Below are 21,630 nucleotides of genomic sequence, written 5' to 3'. Positions count from 1 at the left end.
CGTCTCCTGAACATTTTTAAAATTAGCACTTCGGCCCTTGTCTTACCGAAGGTGCGATATGTTAAAAGTTCTTCTTATTCAGAAGATCTAAAAAATCTTATTTATTTTCTTAACATAGTCTTTGGATGTAAATTTGCAATAATGACCGTTTAATATTCAAGTTACAAATACTTAAAATATATGTAGAAGCTAAATGGCACTGTGTAAAGATTATTTCAAATGGGAATGAAGTAGATATTATTATGAGATTGCAACTCAATTTCAATACGATTTACTTGTATCTGCTCCAAATAAATCTTTCTCTACAGTACATTAGGTTTATTTTCATTTGCGTATCTATTTTTCACTACTGTATAATGGTAGATTAGCGTTAAAATAACTGCACCTACTCGCTCATTCGCAAGACACGTGCAGTGTAATGTTCCCCACATGGAGAGACTCAAAATAATTTGCAAGGGGTAGATCAAAATCTTGGACACAGAGTCTACATCCGAGGCTCCCAAACTTATTTTGTCTACTGCCCACTATGTGAATATTTTTAGCGTCCCCATTTTTTCACCTACTTAAAATCCACTATAGCGAGAGCTCAGTCGGTGTCTAAGAGTCTTAGATGCGATTACAAATCGCCTCCCAAACCTCTATACAACGCCCCCATTTTTTTCTGGGTCTCTTACCGTCCCCCTTTATGTCCGCAGCGCCCACAAGGAGGCGTTATCACTTTGGGAAATGCTGGTCTACAGCGATGATTTGGTTAGGAGAGTGTAGCAAAAGAGGCATAATGAAACATTGAATTGAAATTTGAGAGAGTGGCGAGAACGACAGAATTAATGCTACCTGAATTGTTTTATTTTGAATATTACCTATTATAACGGAACGTAATTTCCGAACGTGCGATACCGCCCCCGCCGCCGCCTTACCGCCCGCTGAGACAGAGCTCTCTGAGCGCGAAAACACACGCCCTCAGCGCGCGCGACGACGACCAGTAAAATATTGCGAGTCTTAGTTTAACTGTACGATTCTCAACTCATTTTGTATTTTATTTTAGTTATTGTGTCTTTTATATTAAAACCTCATACCAAATCAGTGTAAACATTATTTCTATATCATCTTCGCCAACAGCCCGGAACAACGAACTCACAAAAACTCACAAAAGTCCCGCCAGTCGGACTTGTAGTGTTAAACTATTTAATTGAACCAGAAGAAACACTAACCTAACTTTACAATACGCCATTCCTCGCGTTCCCGCCAAAAAGCCATTTAAAGCCATTTAAAAGCAATGCTTTAAAGCCAAGGTCTTTAACTTGGTGCCTATTGGGAATGGTATTAACAATTTTTTCTCTTAGAGTAGCCATTCTTGTTATCTGGTCACTGTAAATCTCTAGTTTAGTTAGGGCTATCTTAGGGCCTTCACCTTTCCAATCTTCGGTCAGAACTTTTAATTTAGTTATTACATATTTTGCTTTAGGACCGTTATCCAAAAATTACAGAGAGTAATGGTGTACAAGACTTAGTCAATTAAATACACTGAAGTATGAATATGTACTCTAAGGTCTATGATTAAATAGGTACAAAGCTGAATCATTTATGTCACTGTCATATTTCTCTGTCATTGTCATAATACATTCTAAAAACATTTAAATCAGCTGATTGTAGTTAATGAAGAAAGTAACTGTATAATTTGAATGCAAGTTATCGCTTCATACGTAGGTAACCATTAGAATAATGGTTACAAATATAAATTTTATAAAATACTTGTATTACAATTCTGTTAAATATCATCAAAGGTAAAATAATATTGGTTTATAGGTTAAAACAAAATTGTTCACTCCAAATTTAAATTAAATTTTGCCTTTATCCAGGGTTTTAATGAGACGTATGAGTTCAGACTCAAGAAAATATGTAGATGTGGAAAAAATAAGAAACTTTAGCATTGTAGCTCACGTCGATCATGGCAAGAGCACTTTGGCTGACAGACTTCTTGAGTTAACCGGTGTAAAGAAACCGGGCGATGAACAATCTCAAGTTTTGGACCAACTACAGGTAAAATTTTGTATACAAAATGAATAAATTCAAAATTAACTAACCTGATTTCTAATGAACGAACCTTAAAACTAGAAATGGTCTTAAATTATATATTTTTTGTGAATTTTAAGGTTGAAAAAGAAAGAGGAATTACAGTGAAGGCAGTCACAGCTACTCTAGACTATACATATAACAATGAGACGTACCTACTCAATTTAATTGACACTCCTGGACATGTGGATTTCTCCAATGAAGTAATGTTATTAATTTAATAGATACTTAATAAAAAAAGGATTCAAGGCAAATTAAGTGACAACTATTAGAAGTTAAGAACTGCAACATCTTTTTTATAACAATTTTCTTGAAGTTGGTTTTGTTTTCTTACAATTAATAGAGACTACAAAGTATATAGACGGTTGAAAGGTAAACGTGACTAAGCGACAATGCGTGAACTTTACAGCAGACTAATTTAAAGTTGAAATACCTGAAGAATTTTTTTTTTAACGAATTTAGCTGTAGTAGGGTCTAGCTAGAAGCTGTAAGATTGAAATGATTTTAATAGACCTAGAAATATATATTTTTTGTGTATAGAATATGGTTATTGCCTATCATTTATGTACAAAGCAGTTATTGTTGCTTAGTCATGTTTGCCTTTCAAGCATCGATACTATGTTATTAAATATTGGATATGTTAATTTCAACATTTCATTAAGTCACTGGATGAGGGGAGAGAGAATTTATTAGAAATGGACAATAAAAAGAAATTTAGGGCTCCAGATTTAAACAGAAATTTGATGCTGACTTTGTGTTAATTGCAATTTTTACATAACTCTTAATTTCTCTAATATTACTCCATGTGACATACTTGCAATTCATGAAAATTCACTCTATTCTCTTGACACACCCTTTTTATTATGGTATGGTATCAGTCAATTTGTGAACCAGTAAGTACCACAAACCACAACCACAGTAATGTGGATATCTATATCAGCCTTTGAAACTATTCAACAGTCAACTATCGGTAATTCTTTAGATATGTAATGTTGTGATTAAGCTGATTCAAATTGCTTCAAGTTATATGCTAATATATAATTATTTTAGATTGTGAAAACAAATTAAACATCACATAAATGTGTAATATTATATTTTGTAAAAACCTTGTGAACAAGCTAGTATCCTGTTTAATATAATATTATAAACTATACTGTAGACAGAAACCTTATGCTTTGATCATATTGTCATTGTCACATTTGTTCTACTCCATTGGAATTTTATCCTATAATATTCGGTTTCATTATAGGTAGTGAGAAGTGTAACAGCATGTCAAGGAGTCATTATGCTGGTGGATGCTAATGAAGGTATTCAAGCACAAACAGTAGCTGTTCATTCATTAGCTAAGAGAAACAATTTAGTAATAATACCAACACTAAACAAAGTGGATCTTCCAAGAGCTAACCCTGACAAAGTGAAAGAACAGTTACAATCAGTTTTCAAAATAGACCCTAATACAGTTTTAAGTATATCAGCAAAAAAAGGTTGGGGTGTGCGAGAGCTACTAGAAGCTGTAATAATGAGGATCCCACCACCAAAAGTTGTGTTAGATGATCATTTCAGTGCTCACATAATAGACACATGGCATGATAAATATAGAGGGGTTTTGTGTTTGGCATATATTAGTTCTGGGACAGTTAAAATTGGACAAGCAGTGAAATGGCAATCTGATTCGAAATTACAAACAGTGAAGCATTTGGCACTGTTGAGACCTACTGAGGAGCCCATTGATGAAGCTATTGCAGGTCAAGTTGTAATGGTAGGTAAGTATTTTTTAAATTCTGCTAAGTTAGAGGATCTTAATGATATGTCTCATAGTCAAACTACTTCCCTTCATCACTACACAGTAGTAGTAGTAGTAGTAGAAGATTAAATAATATTGAATAAAAATTTAGGCAGGACACATGCTTAGAATAGGCCCTACCAGCAGTAAAATTGGCGATTGCAATACGTTGTTATAATACACTGAGAATGCTGCTGCACAATCTCTAATGAATGCCTTAATCGCCTCATAATACAACAATAGGGGTTTGGATACCACTGGAGAGACTAGTGCTATTTTAGACACTATACCGCACAATTAACCTATATTACTATAATTTTTTTCTCATAAATTCACACTTAACGCAAACCACAATGTGTGACGTTTTATGTAATTAATCGTTGTGTATTTATTCTGTTAGGTTTACGATTTAACGTTAGTTTGTCGCTTGTTTATTACGTGTGCAGGAAAACTACAAAAAAAATGTCCGATTCCCTGCTTAAGAATTGGGATCCTTGTTCTTTTATAAGCATAATTAAAAGAGAACGCAGCGACGCGGGTACCATCGTCTTGTTCAATTCCAAAAAAAACCTAATAGTTAAGTATACTAAAAATATTGACTACAAATTCGAGTCAGCAGCGGTGTTAACGTTGTTTATAAACTAAAAACATCTTAGAACCAATATATAATTATTATAATTTAGTACCTACGTGCACAAATATAGGACCTTAGTCAAGTCAGGAATTAAACAATAAAAAAATATTTTAATTTTTAGGTTGTGGACCAAAAGGCGGTGGTTCTGTTGGGGATCAATTAGTAGCTAAAGAATTAGCTAATGCTAGTGAAAGAATATCTGCACCTGCAGTGAAGCACATGGTCTACGCTGGTATATTTCCTGCAGACCAATCACAGCATATATTATTGAGTGATGCAATCAAGAAATTAGCCTTAAATGATTCGGCTGTTTCAGTTACGATAGATTCAAGGTAACTTCAATTTTAGTCTGTTTGAATTAAGAAAATAGTGATTCATCATTGTCTGCCGGCCTAGCCACGCCTCCAGACCAAAAATGTCACGTTCAATTAAGCCCATGCTTGTGAAGCATGGGCTTAATTGAAAGTGAGTGAAGATAGGCAGACATAAAAAACAAGTTTATTTTATAGTTAGTAATAGCGGCCAAGCCGCCGTCGGCCCGAAACACGTCTTGTCGGGATCGCCCGAATTCACCCTCGGTGCAAGCACCGGTCACCGTCCTCGTCGTCATAATCGTCGAGTTCGACGAGCTAACTAACCCTTAAATACTGCCCAGTGACACGTCATTTCGGATCCTCCCGATCCACTAACAGTGCTTCTAGGTATCCCAAGCACTGGTCATCGTTCTCGTCGAACCTGTCGCTTGCGACGAAGGGCTCGGCGAGTAAATTAACCCACAGACAGCCCACTGCGTTTCTCGCCGGATCTTCTCAGTAGGTCGCGATTCGGATCTGGTGGTAGATTCTCCGAAGCACTGCTCTTGCTAGGGTTCGTGTTAGCAACAACGTCAGGTTTGAGCCCCGTGAGCTCACCTACCCATCCAAGCGTAGCTGGAATAGCCTCTTAGGCTACCAGCAAATAAGTAGGGAAAAAAAACACTCATTGGCACTGATGACCGCGAATGGACTATTTTTTTGTTGTTGTTTATACCTATATAATAACAGTAGCGTCGTGTTACGGTTAATGTGATGTCTCATATTCCGAAATGGGGTTTGACAAAAAGATTGGTTTAATAAAATACAACTTAATAGTTTCTGTGTGTAATCTCAATAACATCCTGGTTTCAAAAAAGCGGTATCCCGCTGTCTTGATGGCCGTTGTTACAATAGCTAACCTTTGTTTCAAACTAAAATGCATGCTTTGCGTTAGTAACGGGCAGGATGGCACCTACCCGTGGGGAATTACAACACGCCCACAAAAAATAGTTTTTAATCGCTTTCAAAATCATATTTATAAAAAAATTAATATACGGGGAATGGTGAGACAGTTGTTAAACATAAAACCTTCGACCTCATGCCTAGGAGTGGATGACGGCATTCATGTTGTGACATCTGTTGGATTCCATCAGCAATTCACACCGGATGGGGCGTAAGTTCGACCACAACTCTAGTGTAATAAATATAATTATTTGTTACCAGTCCAGCTCTAGGTCAGGGATGGCGTATTGGATTTCTGGGCTTGTTGCACTTAGATGTTTTTACACAACGTTTATTGCAAGAACACAAAGCCGAGGCAATTCTCACAGCACCTTCAGTGCCCTATAAAGTTAAGTATGTTTCATTGAATTAACATTTTTTTAGTATTACTTGCTGACCCAGCACCTTGAGGACGCAATGTGCGGTTTTTTCACAGATCATAGAAACACATTCTATGATCTGTGGGTTTTTTCAATATACTGGAATCAGTAATTATGTAAATTACATCATTTACGGGTTTGATTTTTATTACAAAGGTACACAATGAAATACCTTCCACGCCAAAGGCATGAACATTAGTCAACTATGTATTTCATTAAAAAAAATGGCCTGCCTTATACTTTAGGCCATTACGATTTCGGATTTTCTGTTAAATTTTAATGTGAAAATACCAATTTGCTATTATTAAAATTTGCCTAGCGTTATTTGAGCCCTTAAACTTTTTTACATGATTGAATAACATTCAAATTTTAAGACTGTAAAGTAATTATATTTCAAAAGACCACGTCACACAGAACGATGTTTTTTTCCCTTAAAGCCAGAATTAATACCTAAATTGAGTAATTTGTCTCAAAAAATGTCGAAATAATAATTAAATTATATTTTTACACAGAATAAAAGGAGCCAAACTTATAAAACATTACAAGACTGATGAAATTTTAATCACAAATCCTTTACAATTACCGGACCCAAACAATGTAGTAGAATATTTCGAACCATTTGTTAAAGGTATTTATCACAACAATCTTTTGAACAAAAAATAATATGAAGCTAAAGATATTAACTTGTTATTTTTAGTATCATTTTATAACCTTTTTTTATTGCTTAGACCGGCAAACGAGCTTACGGCCTATCTACTGTTAAGTGATTACAGGAGCCAATAGACATCAGCAACATTTTTGCCGCCATCCATCCTTAGACATGAGTTTAAAGTTTAAGTTTTATAGTACAATCTCTACCCCACCATTCCAACCGTAACACATTGGAACGTTGACTCTCATGTCGAGAACACATTTCACGATTTATACTCAATGACGAATGAAAAGCATTTAGCCAGTGAACTAAGGTAACAAACATGGTGGAGGTCCTAAAAGGCAACCAATCGATTCACCGGATAATACACACTGCTCTTGTGGGCCCACGGGCGTTGCCGCGATCCAGCCTGTCTCTGTCGCAAAGTGCAGTCATGCTAAAAGCTGGTGACGGCATTTTCGTTGTATTGGCATCGGTCTCAACTTAATATTTTGGGCTGATATTTAGCCTACACGTTGAAAACAAAAAACATATAATGCATTTAAGTTTTTCAGATTTTTTTATTTTTATTGCTTCGATGCGTGGACGAGCTCACAGACCACCTGGTGTTAAGTGGTTACTGGAACCCATAGACATGTACAACGTAAATGCGCCACCCACCTTGAGATATAAGTTCTAAGGTCTCCAGTATAGCTACAACGGCTGCCCCACCCTTGACTGAATATTTTTATTTTTTTGCTTAGATGGGTGTTCGAGCTTTCGGCCCACCCACGGAGTTAAGCTGTTACCGGGGCCCATAGAAACCTACAATGTAAATTCCGCCACCCACCTTAAGACATCTCAGTTTGAACAGTCCAACGGTTGCCCCACCTTTCAAACCGAAACGCATTACTGCTTCACGACAGAAATACGCATGCAGGTGGTACCTACCCGTGCGGACTCACAAGACGTCCCACCACCAGTAAAATAACAAAATAAAATTAATTACATATTCCTAATTTAATCGAAACTTTTAGGTACAATAATTACACCTGTAGAATACATAGGCGCGGTGACATCCCTGTGCATAGACAGACGGGGCACACCCCTACCGTCCAGCGCAGTCGACGACACGATGACCATGTTACAGTTTATCCTACCGCTATCTGAAATCGTCGTCGATTTTCACGATACATTAAAAAGCATAACTTCAGGATTCGCTAGCTTTGATTATGAAGATGACGGCTTTCACTCCAGCTCTTTGGTCCGGGTACGTGTGTGTCGTCTACTCTATTTAATTTAATATCTCGTATGTTACATTATTAATTGAACTCTTGTATTGCAGATGGATATATTAATCAATGGTATGCTTGTTGATGAATTATCAACAATAGTGCACGCTAGTCGACTAGAGTATAATGCGCGGAGATTAGCTGAGAAATTAAAAGAAATGATCCCTAGGCAAATGGTGCAGGTAATTTAAGACACCAATCAAACTCATTAAAAAATTTAAATATTTTTGTAGAACTTTTTTATGAAGGCTATACGAGTATAGGTACTATTATTATTTATTACTGGTGGTAGGACCTCTTGTGAGTCCGCGCCGGTAGGTCCACCACCCTGCCTATTTCTGCCGTGAAGCAGTAATGCGTTTCGGTTTGAAAGGTGCGGCAGCCGTTGTAACTATACTGAGACCTTAGAACTCATATCTCAAGGTGGGTAGCGCATTGACTGTTTTAGATGTCTATGGGCTCCAGTAACCACTTTACACCAGGTGGGCTGTGAGCTCGTCCACCCATCTGAGCAATAAAAAAAATATATATTATATTATTTCCCGACTCGCTTGTTTCTGGCTTCTGCTCGTTTAGTGCGAGTTTTTTAACGTTCTCGATAGCGTAAAAGTGGAACAGCGCCCCTAGCGGCAAACGTAGGCAAACTTTTCAACTTCACACAAATTTTGGTTAACTTTTACGCCATCGAGAACGTTAAAAAAGTCGCACTGAGCACACTAGTGTGCATCCACGGTATGTGTGTGGTGATTTGGGCGACGTTGGATGCGACGCCCGGGGCATGCTAACAATGCATTATGAGCTGCTTTAGCGTTGTACGTTGAAGGTGTTATTTCGGATGTTGCAAACCATTATATTTTCATTTCGACATTCCGATCCTGATATGGGTGGTGTTCACATAAAAGATCACGAAATTGCAAAATTTGTCGCTCGTTCCCTAGGTTCCAAGATGTAAACCTTGATGGTCAATGATTCGTTGTTCACCGTCAACTCCACGTAACTCTTCATACTTCTCCCGAGAATGTAGGGGATACGTATAATGAATGACACTGGCAGCTCAACCCAAAAAGGACAATGCCCAAAAGTGGGCCAACTTTATGTCAAAACTATTTGTACTTGAAAAACTATGCCTTATTTTTTTACGTTGTTTAGTTTATGTATCAACATTTCTTTAAACCTGGCATTGTTTTACAAAAAAATAAATTACTTATTTGAAAACATCCCAAAACTGAGTGCCATAGTTTTTAAATTCGTCAATAGGCAAAGGGCTTAGCCCATAATGCCTTATAGTAAACCTTTAAGCTGCCAAACGAAAGAGTTGTCTGTAACTTGAACAACAAATTAAAAAAAATAGCTAATGGTTATAATTCACAGACTTTTTAGTTGATTTTTGTTCAATTCAATATTTATATATTGTAATAATAATTATTACTTAAAACCATGAATTATTTAATATTTTTAGATATTATTGATTCCATTAGTAAAAATCTCAATGGTCTACCATTACTCTATTCTTATTAAATATGATTAGAGGGTTTTGGCAGCAACCCGAGTGAAGCGTCACTTGAAGTTTTATTTTAATGTTTTTTTAATAGTTTATTGTGATGTATAATGTATAAATTGGGTGTTGTTTTATGTATTAAACGTCTGTAGTAAAAGAATAAAATTGTGGCTAACATAGCAGTGACTGCTTTTTTTTTTCAAGAGAAAAGGTTGCAGAAATTCTGCAGTAGAGTTGACGTCAAAACTCCCAAAAAGCAATAATAAGAGATACACCAGCTTTTTATTGAAAAAAAATATATATATGTAACTACGACAGACTAGGCTGTATAGGCTACGCTCTTTGCCTGCTTATTGGCGAATTTAAAAACAACAACAACAATATCGTTGCCGGCTTCCGGATTTTCATTTCATTTTATTATTATTATGAGGATATAATATTAATAAAATGTACGTAAGGGTTTATTTCTAGCAACATTAACCACAATTTACTTATTTAATACTGTAAATAATGATGAGAGCGATTATTGATTTCGAAGAAAACAATGAACAACTTAATTTTAGCTGCAGAAAAAAACAGATTTCTCTTAAACCTGGGAGAGAATATAAAAATCGTTTTCTGAATATGAAACGATATTTGTTTGTCTATCAAATTAAGTTAAAACCATCATGACCCGACGACTTTTTTAGGGGCCCAAACGCCCTAAGAAAATGGGCATTGTCCTTTAAAGCAAAAAAAGGAAAGCTAAATTTAAATTTCATTCAAAAATCTATGGCGATGATTGTGTGTATACTAATTCTTTGGTACCTAACTTTACGTTAAACATTCGAAAACTTACAAACTCTGCATTGATAAAATGGAAATTTGATTTAAAACAAGAACCATAAGCTTATTATTTTATTGTAGGTTGCCATACAAGCAGTAGTGGGAGGAAAAGTATTCGCACGAGAAACCATCAAAGCCTACAGAAAAGACGTCACCGCTAAATTGGTAATTTTTTTCTATTAGTATTGATTCAAATTTTCATAATGTAACACTTTTTAATAAATTAATTGACCATCACGTTCATTCTTAGCGTATGAAAGCGAGATATGATTTAAAAATATTTAAAAACATCCTTTGGTAATAAACCTAATTAAAATTTTAATAATTATCTTCATATCTAATCATCGCCAGTACATTAGGTCAAACTAACGAAATTATTACGTCGATGGTATTATATAAAATATGACAGAAACCTATCCCGCAGTGCCAACAACTGCATCGCGTTCCATCACACTCAAATTGATGATTCACGAAAGCACACTGGATAAACAATAATTGTTATTTATATTGATTACAAAATAATATAATAATAATAATAAAGCCTTCATTCAGACAAATACATATTTTTTTTTACATATACAAGTGGTATTAATATTAATTAAAAATATTTTTTTTGGAAGCTTTTTTTTTTACCTATTTTATTATTAGTTATTGTCTGTTTGTCTATTATAGACATAGGCCTCCTCCAACTGCCTCCATAAGCTTCTATTTTCAGCTGTTCTGGTCCATGTGCTTCCCGCAACTGCCTTAATGTCGTCCACCCATCTCCTAAATGGTCTACCTCGGTTTCTTTTTCTGTCTCTCGCATACCAGTACATTATAGTTTTACACCATTTCTCCTGTCCTCTTATAGTATGCCCCGTCCACTTCCATTTAAGTTTCCTTATTGTAACTGAGACATCCTTTAATTGAGTTTGTTTTTTAATTGTTGATGTTCTTATTTTGTCTGATAATCTTTTCCCCGTCATGCTCCTCCCTATAGCGTTTTGACAAACTTCTAATTTTCGAGCATGTGCCTTTGTTAGGGCCCATGTTTGACATCCGTATGTAAGGACATACGGATGTCATACGTCCTTACATACGGATTACAAAATAATACAAACTAATTATTTCGACAGTACGGCGGCGACGTTACTCGAAGAAAGAAATTATTAAAGCAACAAGCCGAGGGTAAGAAAAAAATGCGCAGCGTAGCGAACATCAAAATTCCGAGAGATACGTTTATAGACGTGTTGAAAAAGTAGAAATAAAACTCTCATTCAAATAATTTGCCTGTATGATTCCGAATAAATCTATATATTAATACGTGAAGCAAAAACTTTGTATCCCTTTTTACGAAAATTGCGCGGATGGAGGAGTATGATATTTTCCAAACTTCTAGAGAATATAGAGAAGAAGTGCACAATGCTAATATTTTTTTTAAATAATGCATAAAAGATACATTAAATCAATAAAGAAAACATTACACACACTATATACCATGTATTTGACGCACACACGCATGCATATTAATTATTGTCAAACTTTTGTTCTTGACGTCTATTGTCAAATTGAGATTAAATATTGTTTGTCTTTGTTCATATTTTTTATAGTGTAGTCTTGGCGAAATTTGTGATTATAGAAGTATAAAATACAATCATAATAGTGTACAAACTTACAATTCCAATTAATTATAGTCGAATTTCGACTACTGCGGGACCTCTAGTACAAATTAATTTACGATTTACCGACGGAACGTTTTAAGTATTCGTTAGGTACCTAATTAAAATTAAATTCGACAACTTTAACAATCCCGTTATTTTAATATCACAAATAAAAGTTTTTTATTCTCGTAGGTGCAATTATATAGTACTTACCTTTTTTTTCTTACCTAAGCTGATAGCCTCAAGAGGCTATTTCAGCGTTACCTTAGCTAGTAGGTGAGCTCACGGGGCTCAAACCTGACGACGTTGCTAACGCGTACCCTAGCAAGAGCCGTGCTTCGCAGAATCTACCACCGGATCGGAAACGCGACCCACTGAGAAGATCCGGCGAGAAACTCAGTGGGCTATGTTGTCTATGGGTTAATTCGCTCGTCGAGCCCTTCGTCGTAAGCGCCGGGTTCGACGAGGATAGTGACCGGTGAAGTACCTATAGAGTCAGTATAATCAAAAGATGGTGTTTTTAAAATTGCGTTAAGTGGATCATCGTGGTTTATCTATTTCTTGTTTTTCCAGGCCGGGAGCCGAACTAAACGGCTCCCGCGCCCAATGTTGCGGGCGGATATTAAGGACTCTGTGGCCGAAGATGGTAGAGACCCACCCATTAGGCTGCCCGTCCACCGGAACGGTGCGAGGCAGCGGAGCGGAGAAACGGAGAAATATTAAACAATAAGATTGCATAAAATCATTTTACAATCTTATGATGTTGATTTTGTGCAATCTTATTGGATATTCCGTTTCTCCGCTCCGCTGCCTCACACCGCTCCGGTGGACAGGCAGCTTTAAGCGACTAACGACTCCCCTTCACAATCACCCGACGTCCGATACAATACATGCTAAGAGGACAGGTTGGTTTCTGTAGTCAATACTAAACCAAACTCGCAACTCATCCGGGGAGGCTCGGCCGGACAGGTCGTCGAGACTATAGTCCAGAGTTCCCCAAACTTTTTTGTGTCGTAGACCCCTTGCCATGTTTTTCCGTGTTGGGTAGACCCCCTACTTACCTGATATTGATTTCCTGTAAATTTCTAACTGTAGTAAAGTTTTGTGTTAAAAACTTAAAGTAAAAACACATGTTAATTTATACATTTATTAATTGAATTTAAATTAAAACTACTCAAAATAAAATTTTGTATCTGTTATGTAAAATACACGTAACATAAAATAAACTATAAATAAAATAACATAAGCAATAAGTCAATATTTTTAGTGAGAAGGATGAACCTGATGCTTCAATAATAAATTATCAACATTTGGCGTTAATTTTGTAAGGGTTAATCTTAAATCTCCTTGGCTAATGATGTCTTGATATTATAAGATAGTATGATGTAAGTAAATAGGTACTATCAGTATATGTGTTGAGATCCACTATCGTGGACCCCCAAAATTATTTTCGCTGACATTGACCCCTTTCAGGTTTTCAGACCCCTAGGGGTCGATATAGACCACTTTGGAAATCACTGGTATAGTCGATAACTCTCCGTCAGTCATATTACCGCTGGTTGCCGAATACCCCGTTGAACCGGAAACAGTCTGCTGAGTCGGAAGCGCGATACACCTGTATAGTATGGCTGTAAATCCCTACTCTTTGCCGTTGCAGTATGTAAGTGTTGACACGACATCGATGTTACTCAACATGGCCGAATATGTCAACGTACCGTAGATTGGGGGAATCGGGACTCTTTCCAAATCCAACTCAAATTTTCAATGGTTTTTCTTAATACCAATAAAATTGAGATTAAAATGGTTCCGGAGGCTTTTTATATACAATGCGTTATTATACCTAGTCAGGTCATAAATTCTGTCACATGTTTAATGTAAAATAATTGAAACAAGTTTATTCATTATGTAACCATTCATATACCAAAATGAACTTAACAAAACATAGATTCTTACTACACGAAAGTTTATTCAAAATGACCTCCGTGATTTTGAATACAGGCCTTCAATCTGCGCGGCCAGTCGTCTATCGCAGCACGAACGAGGTCCATGTCAATATCGGCGACTGCCTTAATCAAGGATGTCATGAGTGACTCCAAATTGGGATGAGGCTTTGAGCACGCCTTTTCCTCCAAGTGTTGCCATATCTTGTAATCTAACGGATTCAAATCTGGACTGGAGGAGGGCCAGTCTTCGTGCCGGATGAAGTCGATTTCACGCGCCGCCAGCCAGTCTTGTGTGCTCTTCGCTCTACGAGCTGGCGCCGAATCTTATTGGAATACCCAGTGCCTGTCATTGAACATGGTATGAGAAACAGGTTCCACAAGGTTCGTCAGGACTGTATTTGGATACACAACTGCATTCGTTTTTACACCTTTCTCACAAAAATGTACCTCTGTTAATCGCCAATAAGAAACTCCCAACCATACCATGAGCAAGGATGGAAAATGACCTCGTTGGACACGCGGTATACGGTTGCTAGCTTCTTCACTACTGTGTGCGTACACCTTATCATTTTGTTTGTTGTAGCTCTCTTCTACGGTAAAATTTTTTCATCCGAAAAAAGAATTTCCCGATATTTTTTTCCCGCGTACCGCTTCAACAAAGCGCGGCATCTCTTCAGTCTCAGGTCCATTAGACGAGCATTCAAACGATGTCCTGTTTTTCTTCGATATGCCCGAAGCCCTAAGTCTTCATTTAACACCCTTTTCACCGTGGTTCTGCTTAACCCCATCTGAAGGGCCAACAGTTTCTGCTTACGTTTGGGATTTCTTTGAATTCGCGCCTTCACAGCTTTTATCACTGCTGGAGTCCTAACAGACCGAGGGCGACCACTTCTTGACCTGTCATCTACACTAGAGTCTTCATTGTATCGTTTGATGGTACGATAAACGAATCTTTTGGTTATATTAAAAATTTTCAGTATGTTAAAAATTTGAATTGGCGCGTAACCGCAACGATGCAACGCAATAACTGCAACACGGTCCTCTTTAGGCGTCCACTCCATATTTAAAAATGAGTAAAATTCTAAAAGTATACATTTTTATTTTCATGAACAATTCGAAATTCGAATTCAATAAACTTTTTTGTGGCCAGCATTCTAAAAGAAAAGTTTTTACTGTGTGACAATACTTATGACCTGACTAGGTACATAGTTCATTACGGAATATACACAAAAACTGAAAAAACTAGCTTGACCCGATTCACCTTGGCTTTGAGGTGAATCAGGTTACGTATGGGGACAGTAGAGGTTTTCGATAGGGCTGGCACTATTTAATTGTTAGGTAGGTACCTAACTTTAAGTAATTAACTTTTTAATAACTTTAATGAGTTACAAAACTTTGAACACTAAATAAAGTAATTTTCAGTTCAACAAAGTTAAATCTAACAACTCAACAAAAGTATTGTGACATCCCAGATTTGTCCCTATTCTAAAACTAGTCTCTATTCCCCCTAATCTACTGTAACGAATTTGCAATGTAAATATTTATTACCCGCGTCTTCACATAGTTATTAGAGATACGTAAAATTAGACTGGATATACAATTTAAAGAATCATTTGAAAATATAATATCTAATTTATTCGAAAAATCTTATTACAATAAAGACACTGCATGGTAAACGTACATCACATAATATTAATCGTCATACAAGAAATCAATATTTACGTTTAACTCACTAAATACATAATATGAAAAAAAAACGATGATATAAGGTTTATTATAAAAATCTGTAGATAAGGTCAATAACTTTCATACTTCATTCATTGAACTATTGTTTGGTATTCTTAGTTTCAATGAAAAGGTATTGTTTAATAAAACGAAAAAGTTTCTAATACATTACACAAATTACAAACATTTCTTCATGATCAAATAATTTATTCCATTGCTGTCGTTGGACATATGAGTTCAAGACCTGGTGTTAGGTGGTTACCAGAGTCCAAGGTAAAGTGAATTTCCCCATCTATCTTAACAAATTTGCCATATTGCCCATGCGAGAGATACAAATTCGCCCCGCCTGCTTCTATAACATTTAAAATAGTATAACAATAGAATATTTTAAGGATAGGGATTATTTTACTTTTACTTACCTAACACCAAGTGAACTGTAAGAAAACCTAACTGGCCAGCACATCCAAAATATAAAATACGTTTATATACGCATTAACACTGCGATGGTCGACTGTTGTAGAACTTATCTACACATTTTATATATCATTAATATAATTACATCATAAACATTAATATAATTACACAATTATTTTAAGTAATCTACGACATGTTCCCTTCTGGTTGATTATAATTTCTAAATTTTTAACAATAATGCTCGATGTAATTAATTAATTAAAATATAGATAAAACGCAGAGTCGGTGCTCAGCATTAAAATTTAATTTTGAATTGAGATCAGAAAGGCATAAATTTAGAGCATTTTTTACTATATTACCTACTTTTATGATCAACTGCAGGAATAAATGATATTCTTTGGTAATTATTTTAATAATTTCTGTTTCATTTCCTTTTTCCATTAGAAAAATATTTTTTCAAATGTAAAGTGCGTGATTTTTATTTATTTTTATTTTGTAAGCCACAAGGTTTGACATTGTTAGAACCCAACTTAGTCTTTGTCTTGTTGATGATCTCAATAATTTTAGATATATTAGATTGAAATTGTCTTTTCAATCACGTCGTGTTTACATGAAATATATGGTCTTAAATAAAACATTTGGAATGCTGTTACAAGACTTCGTCTATTTTTCTGCTAATGTTAACTTTGATTTGCTGTGTGAGTGTTCTGCATGTGTGAATGAACTTCATCTAGTATTGGTCTGAGCCGATCCTACAATAACAGGTATTTCCGGCTACTATTCATTATGGGATATATCTCAGCATCCCCAGTAAATTCTACTAAATTTCTTTAAGTTGATCCTAATATTTTCTTAATTAGGTTTGAAGTTGGACATACTGTGAGTGCACACAGGTGGCCATGACCAATACCTGTCGTGAATATTTTTTCCCCGTTTTGAACAGTAGGATAGGAATAGAATAGGATCCTACAGTCGGATAGGTGGTCAAAGTCGTGACCGTAATAGTAAGTACTGAAATAGTTCAGTTATCAGGATATTATTAAATGAAATGAAATATTCTAAATAGTTCTTCTCACAATAGTAATATTGAAATGTAAGCTGTTTGAGCTATTGTAACAACTACCTAAACCATGAAAATAGGCCTTTAGCACATTTTGGATAGGTCACACATTAAATAAACTTGATATGATTCTGGTTACATTTCAATCAAATGTAGATATACAAATTTTTAGATCTAAATTCAGAATGTGGATGTCTGAATCATTCTTTTATTAAAATTTTCAATAGCAATGTAATATACTTAATTTAAATAACAATTTCAACAGAATTCATAAAAAATTTGTACTATTCAAAATTTAGCATATCTAGATCAAGCAGACAATGTGCTATTAATAGCAAGTTACACATCATGAATCAATAAAAAGTGATTAATATTATAATGCATTAAAAATCAATTGTGAGTCAAAAAGTAAAATGGAGTAAATTGAAAACAAACTTTGCGATTCGTTAATATTTCAACACCAATATAATTATTTTCGCGTGGGAATAAACCCAACAATTAAAAACTAGTCTAATGTAAAAAAATAGGAAACAATCTTACTAGCACAGCATTCATCAATCCCCTATATTCTCAAGATATAATTAATGATTTTTATTAAAATATTTATCTATCTTCAGAAGTCTCCAAAAACTGATCATAAACATCTCTGGTGCATTCCCCCTTTTCATTGAATTTGTATTTGTAGTAAGAGCCGTCAGCACAAACCACTGAAATTTAGTACATAATGATATACCAAAATAATGAACGTTTTAATTGTATAATTTATATATAATATTTATTGTACCCCAACAATGTTTTTGTAGGGATTCAAAATAATTATATTCATAGCAATCCATCTCACTATTTCTGTCAAAAATGAAATAATTACTTAAAAATAATAATTTGTTAGGGGCGTCGAATAAATTATTAATAATCTGTACTGGTTAAAACAAGCTTACACACTGTGAAAAAGGTTTAAAAAAACAACTTAAATAAAGTGTTTAAAAGCTGGCTCCTTTTTCTGTTAAGAAAATTCATCTTCTACATAGAAAACACATGCATATTTATTTTATGGAATAATAAGATAAAATATTTTTATTCAGATTCATTTTAAGTGATTTTAGAGAGGGAGTCCAAGGAATGACGTTTGTAATTAAATAAATGTTCTGAAGGTTTTTGAAGTTATACTTCTATAGGCGCGTTATGAAAAATTTATGAGAGTGAAATTTTACGATGCGCGCGCACCGTGACACAAAATTAACAGAAATGAAGGTGCCCACTAAATCGCTCATTACAATACGACCGACGTAGCTTGGCGAGTCTGAATATAGCCACAGGTGAACTTTCGCGCATGTACACTCGTAAAAAAGTGTTATTAGCATTCATTTTTTAACGTTAAATATTCATTATTAATTATTTAATATTTAAAAAAAAAAGAAATAAATTTAATAAAAATAAAGTACAACTTCTTACGCGCGTACATAAGTACACGCACCCTTTTCATTATCACACGGTCCCTTGATAAGTTTAAAATTTAAATCACTTTCAAGTGAGTGATTCAAATGGTGCGGCGCCCCTACTTTGAGGTGCGTTGCGGTAGTGTGTTACAGACTTTAAGAGTCAGCAACACAATTAAAATAGATTGTAATAGAGAGTTTATAAAGTTGTCGTTTGACAACTTTATACAAATAATCAACGAGACAACTTTATATAATAATAAAATCAGTGTAGCAACTTTTAAAAATCGTCATATCGTTTCTTTGGCAAATTTGAAGGACGAACTTGTCTTAGATTTCACACATCTAAATCAAATCATATATGCACATAACAATATACCTACTTACTTCCTATTAAAGCATAAATTCTACAAATAATTAATACTCAACAACATTTAAAATAAAATGAGCCAAGAACGTTTATCGATAAAACCTAATAACATTAAAATCTTCTGGGCAGCACTAAAACCACCATGTTTTGTGGCCAGATGACGTCACAGTGGCACACATTTTTTGTTGACGTTTCATTTCCATAGGTTATGACTTCAGTGGTTAGAAAACCCTATATTCTTCATATTGTAGGCAAATTTAAAATTTATTATAAACTAGCTGACCCAGCAGACTTCGTAGTGCCTCAATCGATACATTTTATACCTTCTCTGGACCTCCACAAATAATTTAAGACCAAAATTAGCCAAATTGGTCCAGCCGTTCTCGAGTTTTAGCGAGACTACTGAACAGCAATTCATTTTATATATATATTTACTGGTGGTAGGACCTCTTGTGAGTCCGCGCGGGTAGGTACCACCACCCTGGCTATTTCTGCCGAGAAGCAGTAATGCGTTTCGGTTTGAAGGGTGGAGCAGCCGAACTTATATCTCAAGGTGGGTGGCGCATTTACGTTGTAGATGTCCATGGGCTCCAGTAACCACTTTACACCAGGTGGGCTGTGAGCTCAATATAAGCAATAATAAAAATAAAAAATAGATAGAAGATAGATTATACTTACCAATAATAGAACTCTTGTCAACACCAAACGCACAGATGCACGGAGGACCATTTGGTATTGTGAATTTGCAAAAACTCCAATTGCTTGAGAAGTATTTAGGCAAAAAGTTAACAGTGGCCAAGGTGGACTGTTTATTGAGTTTCTCATCTTCTAAACTGAATACATGAACAGTTCCATGATCTGAGGTCACACAAAGATTTGTACTTGTGTGGTTAAAATTAATGCAGTATATAGTTGCCTGAAAACATTTTCAACAATTACTATGATAAGAAAATTATTATACTTAAAAAATTGTATGCTGTGAACAACTTAAGTTTAAACAATAATATATTTAATTTTTTAGAAAGTAAACAATTCAAATACATAGTTAATTCTCTTAATGTTTATTTCATTGATCCACTGAACACTTTCACTTAACAATGACACAGTTTTTGCACAAGAAACACAAAACAAACTATGCAGGGTCATGGACTCGTTTTTCTTTCATTAAAATTAACTTTTACCTGATGAGCTCCTCTTCGCAATTCAGCCAATTTCTGTCCTGTAGATGTATCAAAAACCCTTATTAGGGTTCCTTTAGTCGAAGCAGTGGCTAGTCTGGTACCTCCAACATTAAGTGCCAAACAACATAGAGGGGCCTCATGTGCTGCTATTAGATGACTTTCTGGGGCTGTGCTTGGCCCTGCATGACTACTTAACTCTACTAACTGAAAAAGGGTGAAGTTTAGAAAGCAATATTAATGATAATGTAATTAACTACAACTAATATGGCATAGTTATTAAGAAATGATATAAGTTTTGAGGTAATGCAATTTTAAGCATTGTACTACATTTTTGTTATTAAAAAAGGTATATACATAAATTGATAAAATTTGTTACCTGCACATGACCAGTTTTTCGGCTGGGATAGGCAAGAAGAGCATTATTACTGTTAGGACATACTACGCACAATCCTTTTGTGTTTTGACAAGTTTCAAACACATGGAGCAATTGGGGCTGAGCCGTAAAAGTATACACTTTTATCAATTGTTCTGGAAAAAGTTATTTATTATTTTATTTTTAACTTCAAATAAGGCAATGGCTTTCTTTACTATGTTCTCTAGTAAGAGCATTAAGCAACAAGTTGTTGAGTGCAAAATGTGCTTTTCTTAGTGGTAGCTGTTAACATTCACCAGTTTATAGTATCATTGTTATCAATATCTATAATTTTTCTACCATGTTTTGACTGTCAACATAAACCAAAGTTTTCAAACTTATAATCTATTAAAATTAAACATAGTAGTGTTTCAATACGAAGGTTTTACCTAGAACAACAACAATACGGTCTCTCCGCAATTTCACAGCTTTCACAGGGCTGTTGAAGTCAAGCGATATGGCGGAATCTTTCTTTAGATCATCCCAAATAATAACTTTGTTCGGAGGATAGACCGGTGTTTTACCACCTCCCACCAAAGCCATATAATTGCACCGGAATAACATTTCCACGTACGAAAGACCGCCAACAGCAAAGTTCTGCCGTTCTTTCTCTTGTACGGGGTCACTATTGAAGACACGGAAACCATTTTCCGTTCCACAAGCGAAACAACCTGTACATTCAAAAAGCGATTATTATAAAACAAATAACAATATTTCCTCAACAATGAAAGCAAAAGAAATATGTTACTCATTTTTTATAATTGCGTTTATACCTTGATCTTGGTTAAAGCCCACGTACAAAAGCCCGTTACCAAATGGATTTTCTTCAGACAAGTTCATTTTTTACACGAATCAAGATATAAGATTGTGAATCTACTTGTACATAGTATTTTGCAATTTGTGAAAGAATCAAAATAATTTACAAAAACAAATCAACCAGTGTTGCCATTTGCCAATGTCAATCATAAATCATAATGTCAATTTTCTCAATTCTCTGGAAGTCTTAAAATTATGCTCAAATATTTATATAAATAA

The 21,630-nt window shown here is 35.1% G+C and overlaps 2 protein-coding genes across 2 annotated transcripts; one reads left to right on the top strand and one right to left on the bottom strand.

Moving 5' to 3' along the window:
- Positions 1 to 1,589: 1,589 nt before the first annotated feature.
- On the top strand, positions 1,590 to 11,729 carry waw (Translation factor waclaw). Its single transcript, XM_089734495.1, has 11 exons — positions 1,590 to 1,784; positions 1,860 to 2,040; positions 2,154 to 2,276; positions 3,323 to 3,836; positions 4,612 to 4,822; positions 6,008 to 6,139; positions 6,678 to 6,793; positions 7,834 to 8,066; positions 8,142 to 8,270; positions 10,493 to 10,576; positions 11,530 to 11,729. The coding sequence occupies exons 1-11, from the start codon at positions 1,723 to 1,725 to the stop codon at positions 11,653 to 11,655; spliced, it is 1,911 nt and encodes a 636-aa protein (XP_089590621.1). The 5' UTR covers positions 1,590 to 1,722; the 3' UTR covers positions 11,656 to 11,729.
- A 3,880-nt stretch (positions 11,730 to 15,609) lies between these two features.
- On the bottom strand, positions 15,610 to 21,556 carry LOC114253312 (WD repeat domain phosphoinositide-interacting protein 3). Its single transcript, XM_089734496.1, has 6 exons — positions 21,369 to 21,556; positions 20,985 to 21,266; positions 20,560 to 20,711; positions 20,184 to 20,387; positions 19,681 to 19,918; positions 15,610 to 17,903 (listed from the first exon to the last, which is right to left on the bottom strand). The coding sequence occupies exons 1-6, from the start codon at positions 21,433 to 21,435 to the stop codon at positions 17,800 to 17,802; spliced, it is 1,047 nt and encodes a 348-aa protein (XP_089590622.1). The 5' UTR covers positions 21,436 to 21,556; the 3' UTR covers positions 15,610 to 17,799.
- Positions 21,557 to 21,630: the final 74 nt, after the last annotated feature.

This window comes from Bombyx mandarina, chromosome 17 (assembly GCF_030267445.1).
Source record: "Bombyx mandarina strain Sakado chromosome 17, ASM3026744v2".
Taxonomy (NCBI): Eukaryota; Metazoa; Arthropoda; class Insecta; order Lepidoptera; family Bombycidae; genus Bombyx; species Bombyx mandarina.
This window is presented reverse-complemented; position numbering and strand designations above follow the sequence as displayed.